This window comes from Lissotriton helveticus, chromosome 11, assembly GCF_964261635.1.
Source record: "Lissotriton helveticus chromosome 11, aLisHel1.1, whole genome shotgun sequence".
Classification (NCBI taxonomy): Eukaryota; Metazoa; Chordata; class Amphibia; order Caudata; family Salamandridae; genus Lissotriton; species Lissotriton helveticus.
The window spans coordinates 1,054,603,883-1,054,618,863 of NC_136072.1; the positions used below are offsets into that span (position 1 = coordinate 1,054,603,883).

General features: G+C 47.3%; 1 protein-coding gene across 1 annotated transcript in view; it reads right to left on the minus strand.

The window, feature by feature from the left end:
* Positions 1–14,981, minus strand: part of VPS33A (VPS33A core subunit of CORVET and HOPS complexes) — a 163,787-nt gene that overhangs the window by 115,441 nt on the left and 33,365 nt on the right. The window contains exons 2-4 of the mRNA XM_078667560.1: positions 6,438–6,503; positions 4,886–5,013; positions 4,448–4,637 (exon numbers count right to left, since the gene is read on the minus strand). Of these exons, the coding sequence (XP_078523686.1) occupies positions 4,448–4,637; positions 4,886–5,013; positions 6,438–6,503 (384 nt within the window). The remainder of the gene's footprint in view (positions 1–4,447; positions 4,638–4,885; positions 5,014–6,437; positions 6,504–14,981) is intronic.

Consider the following 14,981-nt stretch of genomic DNA (forward strand, 5'->3'; position numbering starts at 1 on the left):
GAACGGCCTTAGTAGAATTTCTAAGCCCTGGGTCTGCGAAAGCAGGAGCTTTAACACTTTGGCTCTATGTGCCTTTTGCCAGCACATCCAGCATACGTGTGTTCGCAGTTACTAACTTTTCTAGTTGGTCAAGTTTTGAATTAATTACTTTTGTTCTTTCCAGTAGGGGTAACATCAATGATTTGACAAGTTTTTCCATTTTACTTAAAAATCCCCCATTTGTACTACATGGAGTAGGTGATTGGGTAGCATCTGGGGATACCTTAGTCAGACTAGGAGACTGGACTACAATGAGTGGATCCTGGTTAAAATTTAGTGTTTTTGATATTTTTGCGCGACCAACCTTCCAATGACCACCCCCTCTTTTCCTTTTAGTTGTTTGCAATGTAACTATTGGATTTTCACTTGCTCCTAACACCTGGCTTTGAACTTTTGGAGAGGGTATTTTTGGCGATGGGGATTTAGAAGCTCTACAACTTGAGCCACTCGAAACAATGCTGGTTGAGGTTGGGCTTAAGATGGAACAAGCCAACAAATCGTCAGGCTCCACCAGCAATGAACAAGAGCTTGGACTTGGGGCGACCAAGGTATGTGTTACTCTACAAAGTTCTGGAGTCGCTGCTGACCCAATCATGCCTAAAGATGAACGTTTCCCTGTTAAAAGGTCTATAGACAGGCGTTTCTCCGTAAGGGCTATTTCTTTTTGCAAGATCCCAGTTGCCCGTTTAATAAAATGGGCAAGAGTCCCAGTGACCACCTCAGCATTAGTAGTAAGAGTAACTTGTTTGCCCCTCCCTGAGCGTAGTGTCATTTTGATATATTAACAAATAGCACATACACCAACAGGAAAAAATAAACACAAATTAATTTCAAATAAAGAAAAGGGAATCTAACCCTTCAATGTCAGATGGAAAAACACTACACAATACCAGATATCAAAAAATCAAAAGGGGGGGCCCACCCGGCCTTGAACGACCTCGGACGGCCCGCCCTTTGCCCGGGCTTCGTCCGGCGCCCGTCCGCACGCGTCCCGCGGATATGGGCGTCTCTAAATAGATGGAAGGAAGGTGCGGGAAGAGTCCCCAGCTGCGTCCAATGATGAGGCGCAAGGCCAGCTGGTCCTCGCAGTCCCGCGCCTGGTGCTGGTCGGCAAATACACTGCCCAAATGTCAGCAAAGGTTCCGGTTCTGCGTTAAAAGATCCCTGGTACTTAGGCAAGACAAACACACACTCAGAGTCTACGCCTGCGAGTGGCATATCAAGCCTGTTGTTGAGGATAATTTCTAAATTTCTAGCGTCGATGGGGGTAGGTGTTTGGCCACCTGGTAGAGGCCCAAGCTGAGGTTTTCCTTCCGAAGATCACCACTTTTGTTTTGTATGTGCGGAGTTTGAGGCAGTTGGATTTCATCGAGGCGTCTAAGGGGATGTGCAAGTGGCGAAGTTGTTTTCTGTTGTGAGGTTCTGTCTGGCAGGGAGAGTATCAGTCTGGGGTCCTTTGCGTAGGAAAGTATGTTGATGCTGTGTGATCTGATGGCATATTGATTTTTTGTACACTCTACCTGTAAAGATGGAGCACATCCAGTTGAAGGTGGATCCTTGGATGCCAGTTTCATATAGTCTTCTGATCAGAGTGGAGTAGAAGAAAATGTGGTAAAGGCCACTTAAAGATCGAGTTTTATGACCGCTGCTCTTTTTCCATGGTCGAGGAAGAACCTGATGTCTTCTGGTGCTGGGGTTGGGCTAGAAACCTTATTACATGGTGTCTAGGTGCTGGTGTGTGTTTCAGTAGTGAGTGAGTTACTTGGTGATGGCTTTCTCCACAACCTTGGCTGGGTAGGGTAGAGGGAGATCAAAAGGTAGTTTGCTAGTAGAGTGGGGTCTGTCGAAGGTTTCTTTAGCAGGGTGTTGACCATTGTGTGTTTCTAGACATCCAGGAATGTTGCAGTGGTGATGGAATCGTTAAGGATGTGGGTGATTGGGGAGGCACCCATAAAGTAGATGTGTGGAGAGCAGGAGTCTATCTGTGACCCAGAGTAGATGATCCAAATGATGTTGGTCGTTTCTTCGGTGGTGATTATTTCCCAGGTAGTATGGGAGTTTCCCTGGTTATTTGAGGGTAGGCTGGAGGTGAGGGTGCAAGAGCTTGGTTGAGGGTCTACATTTTTGTAGAGGGTTTTGATTTTGATTGCTGAAGAATTCCGAGAGGTTGGCGCAAAGTTCGAGGTCAAAGCTGGGGAGTCTTTGATGATCATGAGGATTTCTTTACAGTTGTTGGAGCGGTCGCCTCTGCTAGGGCCGCCTTCTAGGTTTTTCTGATGAGCTGATACTAGCATATAAGGGCTGCTTTGTAAGCCTCCTTATTGTTTCCATGGTAGTTTGTTCTCCATCTTCTTTTCACCTGTTTACAGTGATGTTTGGTTGCGCGGAGTTCCTCAGTCTACCAACTAACCTGCTTTTTGGTCCTTCTTTGTGTATTGTCTTTTTGGGAGGTGGGTAGGGTGGGGAGTCGGCGCATTTTGTGATCCACTAATCGAGCTGTTTGATGTCGCTGTTTAGGTTGTCGGTTGAGCTGGGCTGGTTTTGGCACAGGGCATTTGGCCAGTTGAATTCCAAGATGCTGCTCCAACTGCGTCTGGCAAAGCTTGTGGTGGTGGGTTTTGATTGACAAGGTATGCCGATTTGGAAGTGGATGATGGCATGATCAGTCCAGGCAAGAGGTGTGGCTATGGTGATTAGGATGTTGTTGAAAGTAGCAAAAACAGGGTCGAGGGTGTATCCGGCTCAGTGTGTAAGACAGTGACATGTGTCAGTCCAAGGTTTACTAGGCTTTCAAGGAATGCAGTAGAGTTGGTGTTGTTAATGTTTTGGAAGACAGTGGAAGTTGAAGTCTTCTAGTAGAATGTAGTCGTAAGTCGATGGTGGGGGGACGATGACCTCTGAGATATTGTTGGTGAAAATAGCTCATTGCCTTGGTAGTCGACAAACAAAGGGTATAGATTTTGCAGATTCGTAATCTGAAATGTAGGTGCGCCATGTAAGGGGCTGCGTTTTCTGAGGTTGTGGTGCAGTTGATGGTTTCTTTAAATATAATCGCAATTCCTTCTACTGGTTTTTATAGGTTGTCCTCCCGCACAAACTTGTATCCTGTCGGGCTGGCTGGGGCGATGTTGGTTTCCTACTCAGTGGTCAGCCATGTTTCTGTAAGGAAGAGGAGGACAGGGGAGTCGTCCAGGATGTACAACATTTCCATGGCAAGTTTGCTGAGTGAGTGGGTGTTGAGGAGCATGTCTGATAGTTTGTATTGGGGTTCGTGTTTAGAGGTGGGAGCTAGAGGTTTGCTGTTTGTGTGGAAGGTGTGGTCGTGGTGGGTGGGATGCTGCACACAAAGTGGCAGTGGGTACAAGTGAAAGCTCCTTCTGTGTAGTGCGGTGCGGTGCAGCTGTGGGGATGGGCGTCCCGGGTCAGGAGATCGGAGGAAAGTCGCAGAATAGCTTGGGTAAGTTATACAATACAAACTTCAAATTTACAAAAACATGAAAGAAAATAAAATTTAAAATTGTAGATCTGCCAGTGGTACGTGGAGACAGTTTTGGGAGCTCACTCAGCAGGTTTAAAATGATCTGACAATTATAAATCTGAAATGACAAACAGTTCTGCTGTAAAAATTATACTTTGAGCCCTTTTTCGAAAAGAAGATGGAAGACAGATGGCCTTTATGCTCACTTCAGAATAAGCAGTGTGATACTGTAAAAACTAAGAAGGAATACGATCCTCTTCACCACCTTTGAACACTAGAAGTAGGTAACAGCAACAACAACGGAGGCAAAGCACTCAAAATATGCACGCTTAAGATTAGAGCATTATACAGTTTTAGTCTGAATCTCTACATCTTTGTAATAAAGATATACATTTGGTTTAACCAAGCCTTCGCCCACATCGACTTATTTTTGATTACTGAAAAACGGACTAATTTCAGATTGTAAAACAAAAAAATAGATGAACTAAGTTTGCCTAAACACACATGCTCTATATTATTTTCCATAGACAGATCATGTAAGTTTTATTTGTTTGTTTCTGAGGACTGAGTGGCTTAGACTATTCCTGTTGAAGACACAAATACTGCCAAAATAAATCATTTGCGAAGAAAACATTTAAGTGAAAGCAGCTGAAACGCCAAAACACTCATTACAATCAAACTTGGCATTTCAAGACCAAATGAGGATAACAAGTAGTGAGAAAAGAAAACCTTTTCCCAGCACAAAGTTTCAAAGAAAATCCTGGAAACTTCATGTGGAAAATAACTCAATATTCAGAGTACAGTCCCTATTTCAAAATGCATAGCTCAGAATGAGGAGGTAACCACGCATACAACATTATCAGTAATAACCACATACAACATTACTGCCCATCTCTCAGTAATTTCAAGAAGTGCGATAACAGCACCTACCTTGAAAGCATTTTCTGACTCCATGGATAAGAGGTCTCCATCAAATGGAATTAAATCAAGGCTGTACTCCTCTCTATGAGTGAAGGAACTCAAGACTCCTCTTTCGTCGAGTCTTTGCTCACAGAGCAAGCTTCGGCGTGGCACAAACAAGATGTGGAACTCCCTTGGAGGAGAACGACTACGATCCTCGCTGCAAAATGAGTGATGCATACTATTGAATACAGTTCAAGGGGCTTTGTTTAACTCAATGAACCACTGATTCACTCAATGGCAAGCATGCAAATTTAAAATAGGGTTGTAGTGCATGCAAAACATGGGTCACACAGTATGTGGTGTAACTCAAGATTCAGCAGTTTGAGCTGAGGGCTATCCGCACACATAAAAGGATCCATATTAAGTACAACAAAACAGAGGGATACAAAGAAGCACAGACCCTACCTGAGCACATTTTCAGCAATGATATCCATTAACTCCAATCTCGGCCTGACAAAAAATATGATGTTTTTGATATCAGCGGCAGGCAGCCGACCAGCCTTAAGGGTGAACATCTTTTCCACTTCATGTTCCTTGGAGAGAAATTAAACAGTGAAACACAAACATGTGTACTAATGGATTGAGGTGGATATGGCAGTATCTTGAAAAGCCAACAACTCAACTATTCTACTCCAAGCAATGCTCTGCTTTGTAAGCCTTTTAGCAGGGGGACAAGTAAAAACAAAACATCAATCTAAAAAATGTTGACTCGCCCATTAAACTTTGTGCAAGGCATTCCATACCTAAAGTTAAAAGAATTACTATATAAGTTACATACTCGAATCCCTGTGCTGTCAGTTTTTGGGCCCACGGGTTCAGCAACATTGTACACAGCATGGGCCAGAGGAAAAACATGCATTTTTACAATAATAAAGAATGTTCCTACTAGATTATCAGATAATTTCGTTAGCAATTTTCTGCATACATTTTTAAGTGTAAAGACGAGTTTAGTTTTTTTTAACCACAACTTATAATAATTGGGAGTATGGGCCTCATAGTTAAGAGGTACCTTTTTTGTTGGGATGAGTTGGTATTTTGATGGTGAAAACTACACATCTATGCCTATATAATGCCTGGAAACTAGCGTGTCACAAGGTTTTACTAGCAAAACAAGGTGCAGAGCCTACAGATTCAGGCAATTTTTAAACGAGAAGGGCCTAATGACAATTTCATCAAATGGGAGGTATCATATCAGAATCAGGGCTAGCTTTCAATAAGGGATTTGGGCAAGGCATGAGGCAGAGTCCGCTACGGTAGATATTTGTGAAGAGTTGCCATCTACTCAAATAAGGGGTAGTTAGGTTATTTGTTTCTTTTAAATCTACAAGCAGCATTTGAGACAGTTTACTATAAAGTCTGAAGAAGCACGAATCAAGGCAAGCCATCTTATAGCTGGCCCATTTTAGGTCTTTACAGTAAGTTCATTATCAACAAGTGAAACACAGGCAAATTTACATCAAAGAGTGGAGCTGACATATATGTTTCCATGGGAACCCACACATTTTTCACTAGTCATTAGCCCACTTGAAAGCAAACCTAGTCTTCAACCTGGATGTTTTGGCTTAGGAATGTGGGTATTCTAGTCCCTGCATATCTGATAAGACAAAACAAAAATTGGAGACGCTTATCCTGAAATAGACTCTAAGATCTTACTACATCTAATAAGAGGGTACCCTTGACAGATCCAAATACAAATGTGAGAATGCAGGGCATTTTATTTTTGTTACCAGGACAATTGTGTTTTTGATCCTGTTTTTCCTGGCTCTCCTAAAGGGGTGTGGTAGAGAGAGTTCATCAGTAGTGATGGAAGCATATGGCTACCAAATTAACTTTCACACCTGCAACAGCATGAAGTCTATACTATAAAACAAAACAAACGTTAAATTATAATATATTAGTCTTATCGCCTGAAGCCAAATAAAATAAATGTCTGAAAATCAATTAAGTGATCGATTACCTTCAAAAGTGAATACTGAGCAATTAATCCAAATGGTCCGGTCAAGTACTCATCCCAAACTATTGCCTGCAGAAGGAAATAAAGACAGACCATGTCACAAGTCAATCACCAGAGCTGGATACAGCACAGAAAATACATGAAAATACAAAGTTTAAGGAGACATTGCCCCAAAAGAGTGACACTGTGTGCATTTGTTTTCGTTGGTACACTCTACATTTAGCAAAATCAATTAACAGCAGCGTAAATAAAATAAAAAAATATGGCATAATTTTGCCAAAACGGGTTAAGAAGGTGGATAGGAATGCAAAGCAAGTACAAGCTAGTAACAATGGGAGGTACATATAATTTAACTAGAAAGCTACCCAATGCCCTTGCCACTTGTTGGTACCTTCTGATATTGTAAAAATAAATACAAAAGACGCAGCCCAGCAATGAGAGGACTATAAATAGATACAGACTATCAAGAGTAGCAATGAGATATCCATTTAAACACAGAAATCAATGCAAAGCTATGCAATATCTCGACCTAAATACACTCAAGATGGTGCAGCAATAACGTGTACATACAGATATACATAGTGATAACGAAATACCGATGTTACAGCTCCATACTGAATTGTCCATATGTTTACATAGGAACATCAAAGATACACCTCTTGATATCCACGCAGGAAGATACGGATGGGATCACAAGAATAGAAAGCAAACATGATTCCAAATTTCTTTCACAGTAGTAGAATTGTGTGCTTCCTTTATCTCCTCAGTCTCTTCTGAGATGGATGTATGACATTAAAATGCTTCCAAATACCGCACAATTTTTACCACGCACATTTTTACCGCACATGGAATGTCTATTTATGGTAAGTATAATTAAGGTCAGTGTTACAAATATATATTCCAAATTTTTGGGAGAGACCCTACAACCTCCCTTTTTTTTAAATTATCCTTACCACCCAATACCTTTACCATCCCTAAACCCTAACAAGCGTTTACAATGCAATGGTCTCGGCATTCCTAAAGTTAGAGCTATTGGCATTGCTCATGACATTATTTTTATTTATGTTTTTGTTTTTAAAACATAAATAAATGGCATTGTCATTTACAATGCCAATAGCAGGGCAGGAGAGCAAGCACAACGAACGAGGGGGCAGGAAGGCAAGCACAACCAACTAAGAGGCAGGAGAGCAAGCACAAGCAACGAGGGGGCAGGACAGCAAGCACAAGCAACGAGGGGGGGCAGGAGAGCAAGCACAACCAACGAGGGGGGGCAGGAGAGTGAGCAAGCACAACCAACAAGGGGGGGGCAGGAGAGCAAGCACAACCAACGAGGGGGGGCAGGAGAGCAAGCACAACCAACGAGGGGGGGCGGGGAGAGCAAGCACAACTAGCGATGGGGGGGCAGGAGAGCAAGCACAACCAGCGAGGGGGGGGGGGGGGCAGGAGAGCAAGCACAACCAACTAGGTGGGGGAGCAGGAGAGCAAGCACAACCAACATGGGGGGGCAGGAGAGCAAGCAGGAGAGCCAGCACAACCAGCGAGGGGGAGGCTGGAGAGCAAGAACAACCAACGAGGGGGGGAGAGAGCAAGCACAACCAACGAGGGGGGGTAGGAGAGCAAGCACAACCAACGAGGGGGGGCAGGAGAGCAAGCACAACCAACGAGGAGGGGCAGGAGAGCAAGAACAACCAACGAGGGGGGGCAGGAGAGCAAGCACAACCAATGAGGGGGGGCAGGAGAGCAAGCACAACCAGTGAGGGGGGGAGCAGGAGAGCAAGCACAACCAACATGGGGGGGCAGGAGAGCAAGCAGGAGAGCCAGCACAACCAGCGAGGGGGGGGCTGGAGAGCAAGAACAACCAACGAGGGGGGGAGAGAGCAAGCACAACCAACGAGGGGGGCAGGAGAGCAAGCACAACCAACGAGGGGGGGCAGGAGAGCAAGCACAACCAACGAGGGGGGCAGGAGAGCAAGCACAACCAGCGAGGGGGGGCAGGAGAACAAGCACAACCAATGAGGGGGGGCAGGAGAGCAAGCACAACCAACGAGGGGGGGCAGGAGAGCAAGCACAACCAACATGGGGGGGGCAGGAGAGCCAGCACAACCAGCGAGGAGGGGGGCAGGAGAGCAAGCACAACCAATGAGGGGGGGCAGGAGAGCAAGCACAACCAACCGGGGGGGCAGGAGAGCAAGCACAAGCAACGAGGGGGCAGGACAGCAAGCACAAGCAACGAGGGGGCAGGACAGCAAGCACGAGGTGGCAGGAGAGCAAGCACAACCAACGTGGGGGGGGCAGGAGAGAAAGCACAACCAACGAGGGGGGGTAGGAGAGCAAGCACAACCAACGAGGGGGGGGGCAGGAGATCAAGCACAACCAACGGGGGGGGCAGGAGAGCAAGCACAACCAACGAGGGGCGGGGCAGGAGAGCAAGCACAACCAACGAGGGGGGGGGCAGGGGAGCAAGCACAACCAACGACAGCGAGGGGGCAGGGGAGCAAGCACAGCGAGGGAAGCAAGCACAGCGAGGGGAGCAAGCACAGCGAGGGGGGGCCGGAAAGCAAGCACAACGAGGGGGCAGACACACAAAAGAGGGGGCAAACGCACAAAAGAGGGGGCAGACGCACAATGATGCACACATCCCTGGTTAGGTATACAACGAGTAGGCTGGTGGTAGCATCTTTAATTCACAGCGCTACAAAGCGCTTGAAGCAGTGAAGCAGCCACGTGAAGACGCGGACGCCGTAGAAACGAACATTCACGTAACTTCAATGAGGGAGCCAGCTTTTATTAGTAGTATTTCAAAAGTCACTCAGGCTCGCTGGAGCCCAGATAAGTCCCCACTGCGCTGTCTCAGGTGAGACGCCCGGGGTGTCGTTCTTCGGTCTTTGAACCGTGAAGGTGCAGAGATCTCTCCCGGTGCTGGGAGTGCAGTACAAGGCTGACAGGTCACAAGGTGCCAGCGTCCTGATAGATGTATTTATACCTGCTTATCGGAAGTTGGAGGAATGTGAGCGACACTCGCTGTGCTGCCTCTTGAGAGATATTTGCACCGGACACCAGCCATGGGGGGGCCGGAGGCCTCGCCGCGGGGGGAGGAAATAGCCGAGACTGGAGGAGGAGTTCACCTTGACATCTAGCAGGGCCGTCCGAGTCCTTATAAAAAAGCAGCCGAGAGGGCTCGCACACTGCACTCAGCGCGGCATTGAACCTGCTTCCTGCACGGACCGGCCTCAGGTACACAGATGATGAAAGTCCCGGCGCTCCTACAGGCCCTGCTCTGCAGCCTGTGCTCCGAGGCAACCAGCGCTGAAGGTAAGGCGCGCGCCGCTCTGTATTCTGCGTATGTAACTCTTAGAAATGAAGTGACACATTCTAGGCGCTATCATTTTAGTTAGTCTTTCCCTTATCTGGCCATGACTCGAATAGTCTGCTTTCAGAAGTTTATAGGAGATCACTTTTGACAGAAGTTGGCGGGTGCTGCTACTGAGTCCAGTTTGCCCATGTTAGAATTGGGGGTCTCCAGTTGGCAGAGGCCAAGTCTTCTGACCAAATAGGGACCCTCTCCTCCAGTCAGGGCAAGGTGGACACACGTTAGTAGATAATCCCTGCTCACCCCCTTGGTAGCTTGGCAGAGCAGACAGGCTTATCTCCAGGGCAATGTGTAAAGTATTTGCACCAACACCTTCAGTAATTATAATTAGGGCTCCCGGTTTTATGGTATTTATTTTTTCAACATTTCCGTCTGTATTCATCCATATTTATTTTTTGCAACTTTTTTCTGTATTTATCCATTTCTATTTTGTGTTTTCTGTATAAATGAAGCTGCCATGGGTATTTTTCCACATTTATTTGACTGATAAATGTATACTCACCTTTGAATGCCCAAAAGTTTTCAGCAGTATACCGTGCAATAACGTTATCTGAAAACACTTGCAGTGTAGATTAGCATCAATAACTGTAAATCTGCACTTAATTAAGCTTAACTAGAAAATCTATTGCCTTTTTTCCATCTCCCCTAACTCTCAATCTGTACACCTACTGACCTGGCACTCTTGATTGACAGCAGAAAAAAACATCCAAAGAAGACATATTTTCCATATATTTCTGTATTTAAAAATAAATACAGACAGGAAAAAAATAGTTTTCTGTCTATATTTATCTGTAAAAATCAGTAAAAACGGAAAACTGGGAGCCCTAATTATAATGAACACCACAAACGGACACCACACAGGTCTGATATAAAAATAATATTTTTATATAATTTTAGGCAGACTTAAAACGGACATAAACCAACATAAAAAATGCTTCTTGAAACAAAAGTATTCTCCTTATGGAAAGTGTTCTTAAGAAGTAAAAAGAGTCTGTTGCAAAAGATGGTGCAATTCAGAATGCACGATGTAGCCACCTCTGTGGGATTTTTCGGGCTCTCTGGTGCCCCCTCCCCTACTCCGGGGTTAGATCAGGACTGCCCCCGGTAATTTGGTTGCCTGTTTGAGGCTCTGTCATGTCGGGGAGCCTCTCAGCTGGAGTCCCAGTACCGCGCCTGGTACCGGACTCTGGGATGGAACAAGCAATGAAGGGCGGAGGTAGGGGGCGGCTTCCGAGTGCCCCCGTAGGTGCAGGCACTGGCTGTAAAGCCGCGGGCCAGAGAACACAGCAGAGGTCCCGTGGACAGGTGACCCGGTAAGGCGCTCAGAGACACAGGGGGCAGCGCGCTCTTACCGGGGAGATCGGGGGTCTTGGCCACAGCAGCCCGGGTCCCTGAGGGCTTCGTCGGCCCCGGCAACCAATCCGCGAGGGGCTCTCTGGGATTCCGATGACGTGGCAATGACTCGGCCACTCCCAGCGCAGCTCCCGGAAAGTCCTTGGTGACGCTGGTAGCCGGGGAACGCTGAGCCAATCCCTGCGCGGCGATTTGGGCGAGCCCCCCTCGGCTTCCCGGAGCACTTTGCTTTCGGCGATCCTGGCACTGGGGGCACCTCAGGATGCCAGGTTTTCACGGCTAGAGGCAGGGGCCCACGGCGCTTCTGTCAGTATGCAGAAGAGCGGCCACCGTAGCTCTGACGGTGCTTCGTTTTGGTGAGCGTAGGGAGAGAGAGCACGAGCCGGCGGGCTCACGCAGCACTCACTCTCTCCCGGTCGGTTTTAGTCAAAAAGACGCTCCCCCCACACACAGCAAGGAGGAAGGGAGTGCGATGACGACGGCAGAGTTTCTTTGTCCCTGAACTCTGGGATCAGGAAGCTAGCTCGACTTCTAGCCCTTGGAGAGTTCTTCTTGGCAGGAGGGGGACCAAGCACACAGCACAGTCCCAACGGTCCCTCTTAGGCAGGACAAGACAAGACAGCAGGTCAGCTTCCAGACACACAGCAATGGCAGCACTGTTCCTGGGGTCTTCTTACGGTGTCCTCTTCAGCAGGGATTCTCCTCTTCAGTCAGAAGTAGTCTGATTCTAGTGTCCACGGGTCTTTCCTTTATACAACAAATTGTCTTTGATGCCTTTGAGGTTTGTTGATTTAAGCACGGGTCGCCCTTGTCCAGACCCTGGCGGTGGGAGTCTCTCGGTCCTGGGGAATCTTTCCCTTTGAAGCAGGAAGGCAGGGACATCCGTCATCCAGCAGACAGGGGAGCCGGTATCGTAAAAGGCAGGGCACAGCCCAGCACCACTCCTCCCCCTAACCTTCAGGGGCAGCCAGCTATCATCCCACTGCTGGAGCTTTCCCAGACCCTGTCACACTCCCTCTAACTCGAACACCCAGGCAGGCCCACAGACAGACTGGACAAGAAAATAGCCACTTTCTAAAAGTGCTATTTTCAGACACAACATTTAAAAACCACCTATGCTAAAAGATGTATTATGGATTTCTGAACCCTGAGAAACCAGGTTTGGATTTTCTATCTTGTTCCTGGGGGAAGATAGGAAGGTACCCATGCCCCCCCCCTCTCATTCTGTCCTATGGGCAAGGTAGCCTTGCTGCAGTGAAAAACGAATTTGGCAGTAATCCACTACTGCAGCATGTCCCCTACATCCGTACAGGCCCTACTAGGAGCACTTGCACTTTGGCACTGATCAGCAGTGGCAACGTGCCCAAGCATCTAAACCAGCAAAACGTAATCCAGCATAGAGTCAAAAACATAGGAGGTAGAGATCAAAAAGTCAGGGGAAACCACGCCAAGGATGCCAGGTCTAACAGCCTATTTTCGGAAGAAGTAATATCATAATAGAATTCAGTCATGAGGTCAGTTATCGATCTGGTAAAGAGGAAAAGGGAAGTAGAGGAAAAGGGAAGTCAATGAAGTGAAATGTGTATGGCGAATTCCAGGTATCTGAGGGCAACAAGGGGGCAGGACAGCAAGCATGAGGTGGCAGGAGAGCAAGCACAAGCAATGAGGGGGGCAGGAGAGCAAGCACAAGCAACGAGGGGGGGCAGGAGAGCAAGCACAACCAACGAGGGGGGGGCAGGAAAGCAAGCACAACCAGCGAGGGGGGGGAAGGAGAGCAAGCACAACCAGTGAGGGAGGGGAAGGAGAGCAAGCACAACCAGTGAGGGAGGGGGGCAGGAGAGCAAGCACAACCAATGAGGGGGGGGGAGGAGAGCAAGCACAACGCAAGAAAAGCGAGCACTCACCGGAGGACTCGGCAGCTTCTCGACTTCTTCCGGCGGCGGTCGGGCAGAAATGACGTCAGAAAAGCGCCGCCATTTTCGCATTCGGGGGGCGTGGTTTTTGCTGTTGAGTGACGGATGATGTCACGGAGTTAAAAACTGCAAAAAACACGACCCGAATCCGAAAAAGACGGGGCTTGAACGGAGTGAAGCCCCTCTCCTCCAATGGCTGGCCTCCGTTTAGGAAGCCAGCCAATGGAGAAGAGGGCCGGGTTCAAGCCCCCGTACTAAGAAACATAAAATCGCGGCTGCGCGACACTGCTGCGCAGTGTACGCTAGGCAGAGACCTAAAAAGGCACTTACCACCCAATACCCTTACCCGCCCCTAAGCCCTAAAATACCTTCACCACCCTATACCCCTCCCCATACCTAAACCCCTCCCCTGCCATAAACTTTAAAACCCCTACCCAAACGTAAGGTAGGTAGGTATGGTTCGGGCCTAGTTTCCATTGGAAAGCGTTTTTTGTTTTGCTAACACCTTTGGCACTGTTTGACGAATCTTCAAGAAATTTTCAAAACTAGTTTGCCACTCACTTCAGCTGCTGTTTGATACATTTTGGGGTAATTCATCAAGCTGGGGCCAAGAGAAATGAGGGTCCCAAAATTAGTTTTACCCATGCAATTTCCTATTGGGATTTTGAACACGACTACAGTCCGATCCACTGAATGGAATTATACAAAATTTGGTAGAAAGGCAGCTCTTGGTCTTTTGAAATGTGGTGTAAATCCCTTCAGTAGTTATTGAGTTATTTAAGAAAAAAGAAATATAGACCTCTAGGGACGCAAATCTTCCATGGACCCAACAGATCTTATGATGAGATGATGAATGGATGCAAACATTTCAACCAGGAAGTGTTGGCAGCTATATTAGGACTCAGACTAAGCCAAGTCCCCCAAAAAAGTGAAAAAGAAGAGAAGGGGACAGGTTAGGAATACACTGACACCTTAGTCCTGGTGGTGGGGTCCCACATGTACCCATTTGGCGCCAGAAACATTTTCTTATTGAAATTTTCCCGCAAATCTGTCAGATAAAAAGAAAACTATTGCGGTCTCCTGCGCTTGTTTATACTTCAGCACCCAGGTGGGAAAATGTAAAGATGTATACTGGGGAGTGGGGATCACGCGGACCCCTGCCCCTGGCCATTCACTGCCCGGCCACCACCACCTCCCCGGGGCTAGGTCTATTTACAAAGGGGCGGGGAGCCGCAAGGCCCCCTCCCACAAAGTTTTCGGTCCCGGGGCAAACGTGCAATTTCTACGGAGGGGGGCCTCTCATGGAGACATTAGTGGCCCTGGGGACCGCCACCCATCAGGGCGGGCTCCCTATGTCCTGAGGTGCCCACCGTAGGGGCACAGATAATTGGGGTGGTGGGTACCTGCGGGGGGTTGGCTGCAGGGCTTGGCCACAAGCCAGGTCCAGCAGATGACCCACCTCTGCGCACAGCTAAAGGCTACTATAACTCCATAGAAGGTAACTATAACTCACACCCGCGCCATGCACTGCTACTGACCTCAAATATTATATCAGTAATGACATCTTCTATGAAATTATTCATAATATAACTGCAACATTTGCAACACAACTATTGATGAGAAAACTGTGCATGGTGGGGTGTGAGTTATAGTTGCCTTAGGGCACGAGTTATAGTTTCTTTACCATGCATGGAAAGTGTATTTACTAAACTATAAGCATAAATGTGTGTGTGAGTGCGCACACGAGTGCGCACACGAGCACACACACACTCCTACACACACACACACACACACCCCTACACACACACAGACACACACACACCCCCGCCCCCCCAACCCCCCACCTTTCCATGCATGGTAAAGGCATATGCGTGGTGAAAAATGCATGGTAAAGGTAACTGCATGGTAATT